This window comes from Astyanax mexicanus, chromosome 3 (genome assembly GCF_023375975.1).
Source record: "Astyanax mexicanus isolate ESR-SI-001 chromosome 3, AstMex3_surface, whole genome shotgun sequence".
In the NCBI taxonomy this organism is placed as follows: Eukaryota; Metazoa; Chordata; class Actinopteri; order Characiformes; family Acestrorhamphidae; genus Astyanax; species Astyanax mexicanus.
Genome location: NC_064410.1, coordinates 64,389,177 through 64,395,176, shown reverse-complemented (window position 1 = coordinate 64,395,176; position 6,000 = coordinate 64,389,177). Strand labels below are relative to the sequence as shown.

Below are 6,000 nucleotides of genomic sequence, written 5' to 3'. Positions count from 1 at the left end.
AAGTATTTATTGCTTAGTGTAACACCAAATTAATTAAGATAGCTTAAGAGAGTTTTCTACTGTGGTTCCAAAAAGAACGTTTGATAAGAGAATAGACAAATTAATAAAAGTCTTATGAAAGTTGTTAAATAATGCATTAATAATATATTTAAAGTGAACTGCAAGAGTAAAGAATGCGATTTAACCCTCCTGTTATGTTCAGGAACAGCAATGGTGTTCTGGGTCAGTTTGACCCGATGCATGTTTAATTATCCAATTAATATCCAAAATAATAATTATCCAGAATAATAATTATTCAAAAAATCCTAACAAGCAATGTGAATATTTTATTACTAAAATAAACTAACAATATTTAATGCAATTGTGTTCTCTACCTCCAACAGGTAATGGTTCAATTATGATAATCACTCGTTTTGCCACATTTTTTTTTAATGCTTCACTACTTCACTACTTTTGAAAGACCAACATATTAGATATAATAGGTCTACATAACACTGAAACAAAACAATGCGATTTTGTTTTGTTTATTGCAGGGGATGATATATTGGTTACGCTAATTAACGCAAGCAGATAAAGGTTTATACTGAGAAAAATACTTTTAACTCTTTTTCCTAGATCTTCAAACTTTTAAAAATGACAAGAAGGTTAATTATATTGCCTTTTTTTAATGCGTGTTATGGGTTTTTACATCTTTAAATCTTCGTCTTAAAATATGTTGTAAGTTCTTAAAACGTACATATAAAACAGACGTTAATGCAGATTAAAATAACAGACAAACACGATAATTTCAGATGATTCACAGCCATTTATTTGATCTTATGAATTAAGACAGACTGCCCGTCCAAACAAACAGAGTTGGGCTGCTTATCGGTACTTCTCAGAGAGAGCCAGGGCCACCGCAGAGAGGAACTTGTCCATGGCCACGTGCACCTCAGGAGTGAAGTCGCTGGGGAACTGGATGGCCAGAACCACGAGCAGGTTGTGGGACAGGATCTACAGAAAACAAGGTTCTGATTAGAGCACTGCAGGCAGAGGAAGAATGCAGCAATGGGAGGAACCGGGAGGAACCGGACCTACCTTGAAGTTGGCGGGATCAACACGCAGCTGGAAAGCGTGCAGCTCGCTGAGGGTGAGCAGACCGTTGGTCAGGTCGTCGATTTTGCTGACGGCCTCCGCCACGCCAGACATCACCGTTTTCCCGTGCTTCCTCACAGGGGCGGAGCCGGGGCTCAGGTCCTGCCAGTGGGAGAAGTAGGTCTTGGTCTGCGGGTAGACGACCAGCATCCTGTGTGGACACATCCAGAGGTCACCCTCAGCAGTGAAGAGACAGTAACGTGTAGAAGAACCAGAGAGAAGAGATGGAGGAATCTAGAACCTACCTAGCCAGAGCATCGGCGCCGATATCTTCAGCTTTAGGGGCGACCTTAGCCCAGAAGGCCTTGATGGCGTCCTTGTCCTTGGCAGAGAGGCTCATGGTTACAGAGTGGTTTGGAGGAACTTCTGTAAAAACCTCCAGGAAGAATCGCCCATTTATACCACGACCCAAAGTCGGCACACCCGAGTCCCACCTCGAATACGTGCCAACTTGGAGGATTTCCAGGAATTAGCGATCAGATTACACCTCTTCTGTCGTCCGAAGATAAGCTAACTTTAAAGTTATATTAACATTTAGATAATCTGCCATTCACACTCATTTCAATTTATCTTTTAATCTTGCGTTTATTTGTTTTTTTGCTAAGTGCTTGACTGCAAAATTTGTTTCACATGTTAACTTTAAAAGTTTTCCTTTATTCTATGTCGATTTTTTTTAAATCATTTCTTTATCATTGCATTTTATCGTCGTAGCAAACCAGACTCTGAAATGAGTTATGAGGTCTGTAGGGTAATTTCAATTAATCAATAAATCAAGCAAAAAAACGTTTATTTCAATTCCATTTAGAGTGATTAAGATAAATTGTTTTACTGTAGCACATATTAAACATTTGGAAATACAAACTTCAAATAAAATATACTTTGAAATTATAATAAAATATGTATTCTAACAAAACGGGGAGATATATCACTTTCACCAAAAACTGTCACCACATGCGTTTTTAAACGTGTTAATTGATTTGATCTTAACCCACATACTATTCTCTATTAGCTTAATTGAATTCATATTAACCCTCCTGTTATGTTCATTTATCAGGAACAGCAATGATATTCCTGGGTCAGTTTGACCCGGTGCATGTTTAATTATCCAAATGATGTCTGAAACCCAAAAAATCCTAACAAGCAGTGTGAATATTTCATTACTAACGCCATTACTAATTATTCTATCAATATTTAGTGCACTGGTGTTTCTTACCTTCCTTGCCCTAACAGGTAATGGTCAACTAGGATAATTTTTTTCATTAAAAAAAAAAATACTTTTGTAAAACAAACGTATAAAAACACAGAAGTTTTACATAAAATCGAAACATATATTGCAGATATGTGCGATAAACCATTTTCATATTACATGTTGATTACACTAATTAAGGAAAGCACTCTAAAAAAATACATTTAACCATTTTTCTTAGATCTTTACAATTTGACCCAGAACAAAAGAGGAGTGTCAATATAATGTGCAATTCTTTACATTACATTACAACCGCTTTTACAGTCCATGCTTATCATATCAAAGATCTTCACCCTACCCACCAGGAGACCCAGCCCATGTCCTTGCTGACGAAACCCTGGGGTTTGGGAGGGGCACATGTGCGGATATATAAGGTATGACTCAAGACTGATAGTTTACAGGATTCTTCTTCTACAGGACAAGTAGAAACCTCAAAGTCAGCACCATGGTTGAGTGGACCGATTTCGAGCGCGCTACCATCCAGGACATCTTCTCCAAAATGGATTACGAATCCGTTGGACACAATGCCCTGGCAAGGTATCATTTCTGTTCTTCTTTTCAGTTTCTTCAGTCGATACTTGTGTAAATACCATTATTTCTTCGTAATTGTAAAGTTAATTTGATTTTTCATGGTTTCAGATGTCTTGTGGTGTACCCCTGGACGCAGAGGTACTTCGGCAAGTTTGGAAACCTGTACAACGCCGCTGCCATCATGGGAAACCCCATGGTTGCCGCTCACGGTGCAGTTGTCCTCCACGGTCTGGACAAAGCGGTAAAGAACATGGACAACATCAAGGAGACCTACGCTGAGCTCAGTGTGCTGCACTCCGAGAAACTGCACGTGGATCCCGACAACTTCAGGGTGAGTTTCGCTTGGTAAATCTATCATATCTTCAGTTAGTAACGTCTTCATGAAGTCTGTCGTTAATTCCAGGCGTTTAATCGTCTTTATTCTTCATTCTACAGCTGCTGGCTGACTGCCTGACCATCGTCGTTGCCTCCAGACTGGGCACTGGCTTCACAGCTGATGTTCAGGCAGCTTTCCAGAAATTCCTGGCTGTTGTAGGCGCTGCCCTCAGGAAACAGTACCACTAAACTCTGAATAGACTTCAACTGACGGAGAAGACAATCAAACGTTTCTGGTTTTAACAACAACACTGTATCCGTCAGTTAAAGCTAAATAAAGTTGTTCAGAATTTATACATTGCGTTTCTGTGTTGCCGTGTTCTTTGTTGTGTTACACTGTTTCTTGCATACAAATACCCATTAATTTATGTATTTAAATCTTTAATGAAATGGACTTGAATAAGAAACAAAAAACACACAAAAAAAGTTCAGACACAAAAACATGTATTGCCAAGGAGCGCTCGTTTAAATGCCTCCCTTGGTCGGGAGCATTTCAAGTAATAATGGCTCTTCATATAGCTTAACGGGTATTGGCTAACTGACCTTCCGAATTGTGGAGAAAATCGGGCAAAACTAGAAATGTATAATTTAAGAAATTTGTATTTTTATTTGTGTGCAAAAAAGAAAGCTGGTAATGCGAAAGTAACCAAAGTCAAACTTAATTAGACTACGCTTGCTTTCCAGGATTTACTGGATTAAAAACCTAATAGATGGGTCGTTTCAATCTGGAAACATTCCGGAAAACCTTTTAAATTATTAAGACATATATATTGTTTAATAGGGTTTAAGGATTTTTCAGATTTTATTGGAATGGTTTGTATAATTTAAGAAACAACACTGGACTTAAGCACGTAATTAAACAAAAACAAGTGAGTCAGTCCAAATTAATAGCAGGCGAACTGCAAAACAGACAGACTCATATGTGGCAATTTACATAAGAGGAAGCACAAAAACACAGTGCCACGCAAAATGTTGGTCACCCGTGCCACAATATGTGACTGTAAAGTCATAAGCAAATAGAGGATGACTAGACTTTGGAAACGCAAAAGTTAATGCAAAATGTTTTTTTATCATTTACATACGAAATATATATTTCAAATTCAACCATTTACAGGCAAGGTGTTTTTAGAAGAAAGTACAGATATACCTTCTTATAGACATCTCATGATCTGTGGGCTTCAATTATTGTAATGTGAATTACCGAATATAATAGAATATATATATATATATATATATATATATATATATATATATATATATATATATATATATATATATATATATATATTTATTTATTTTATTTTATTTTATTTTATTTTATTTTATTTTACTAAGCGCTCGACTGCAAAATTGGTTTCACACGTTAACTTAAAGGGTTTCCTTTTCTGTACATTTGGAAAAATAAACTGTAAATGTATGAATGTATGAACTGAATGTATGGTAAAATGCGTATTCTAACAAAACGTAGAAAACGAATGACCTGAGCAGCAATTTTCAGCTCCTTGTTTGGTTTTACACTTAGACACGTTTTTTTTTTTTTTGCTTAATTAAATACTTAATAGGTCAATTACAACCCCAATTTCAAAAAAGTTTTAAAATGTAAAAAATTCAAAAGCCCATAATTTTGCTTGCAATAGAACATAGACAAGATAATAGAACAAGACATTTTACCAAATCTTTAAAACATTTACTCATATAGAACTTAATAGTACATTAATGAATGCAATACGTTGCTGGAAAATAAAGTGGTACTAATAATAAAAAAGTTGCAAAAGGATTTTAATATGGCCATTTTCACAGTCTGACCGAACACGTCTAGAAACACCTGAGTTCAGACTACAGTGTGTTTAAACCAACATAGTTCAGTACTGTAGCACTAGTACAACTGTTTCAGGAAACGGTCGTACTTCAGATATTAGTTAATTTACTGATACATCGTTCCCCCTTATATATCCCACGTTCAGTGCTAGGCTTCTTCGTTGAAAACGCACTCCAGGTGATCCGAAACCATAGTTGGAACCATGGCGGTAACCGAGTTAGTAGCTTTGTAACACGTTTGCAAAAATGTTATAAATGAGAAGGGTACCATCATATAAGAGCAAATAAATGTATTACTTAAACCTGAATTCACCAAATACAAAAATTACAGAAATTAAACCAGTATCTACAACTCCTTATTTGATAAATGCACTAAATACACCCATAGAAATACGTTTCTCCAGTCTATTAATTTCTTTTCAAAAGATTCTTCCAAAAATAATTGGATAATACTCACCACGTCTGGCTGAATTAGTCCTTAGAAAATCTCCACCAATCTTGGGACATGTAGTGAAACAGCGAAAAATAATCCAACTTTGCTTTGTCCGTGAAAAAGGATTGTTATTAATGTTGAAAACAAGAACTTTTGTTGAGCTTTGAACTTCGAGTTCCTCAAAACAATGGTTGATTAATCGAGCATAAAAGCAACAGCTTCCATTGAACCTCCATTGTTACTACATGGATTCCATTTTTGGCTGGCTTGTAACCTAGGGTAAAAATTAGTACTGCCCCCAAAGGTCAGGGTAGGAATTACCACTACAAAAATCTGACAACTGCCACAACTTACTACATATTGCGAACTATTCTTACTATACTCAATTGTTCCCTAGTTTCATCGAACGGTCCAAACCACCAGTCATTCCAACGTTCCGATGACAGATTATTGTAAAAAAGCA

The 6,000-nt window shown here is 36.4% G+C and overlaps 2 protein-coding genes across 2 annotated transcripts; one reads left to right on the top strand and one right to left on the bottom strand.

Moving 5' to 3' along the window:
* Nucleotides 1-785: 785 nt before the first annotated feature.
* Nucleotides 786-1,519, bottom strand: LOC103028094 (hemoglobin embryonic subunit alpha). Its single transcript, XM_007238200.4, has 3 exons — nt 1,380-1,519; nt 1,078-1,285; nt 786-993 (listed from the first exon to the last, which is right to left on the bottom strand). Exons 1-3 carry the CDS (start codon nt 1,472-1,474, stop codon nt 865-867), a joined length of 432 nt encoding a protein of 143 aa, XP_007238262.2. The 5' UTR covers nt 1,475-1,519; the 3' UTR covers nt 786-864.
* Nucleotides 1,520-2,759: 1,240 nt separating this feature from the next.
* LOC111196759 (hemoglobin subunit beta-2-like) lies at nt 2,760-3,587 on the top strand. Its single transcript, XM_049475623.1, has 3 exons — nt 2,760-2,917; nt 3,020-3,242; nt 3,347-3,587. The coding sequence occupies exons 1-3, from the start codon at nt 2,826-2,828 to the stop codon at nt 3,473-3,475; spliced, it is 444 nt and encodes a 147-aa protein (XP_049331580.1). The 5' UTR covers nt 2,760-2,825; the 3' UTR covers nt 3,476-3,587.
* Nucleotides 3,588-6,000: the final 2,413 nt, after the last annotated feature.

What these genes read in the sequence shown, in the direction of transcription:
- LOC103028094 (XM_007238200.4), bottom strand. Translation starts at nt 1,474, where the DNA reads ATGAGCCTCTCTGCCAAGGACAAGGACGCCATCAAGGCCTTCTGGGCT. An exon ending in GGCGCCGATGCTCTGGCTAG is followed by an intron (nt 1,286 to 1,379) that starts GTAGGTTCTAGA and finishes GTGTCCACACAG; the next exon opens with GATGCTGGTCGTCTACCCGC. An exon ending in TTGATCCCGCCAACTTCAAG is followed by an intron (nt 994 to 1,077) that starts GTAGGTCCGGTT and finishes TGTTTTCTGTAG; the next exon opens with ATCCTGTCCCACAACCTGCT.
- LOC111196759 (XM_049475623.1), top strand. Translation starts at nt 2,826, where the DNA reads ATGGTTGAGTGGACCGATTTCGAGCGCGCTACCATCCAGGACATCTTC. An exon ending in GGACACAATGCCCTGGCAAG is followed by an intron (nt 2,918 to 3,019) that starts GTATCATTTCTG and finishes TCATGGTTTCAG; the next exon opens with ATGTCTTGTGGTGTACCCCT. An exon ending in TGGATCCCGACAACTTCAGG is followed by an intron (nt 3,243 to 3,346) that starts GTGAGTTTCGCT and finishes TTCATTCTACAG; the next exon opens with CTGCTGGCTGACTGCCTGAC.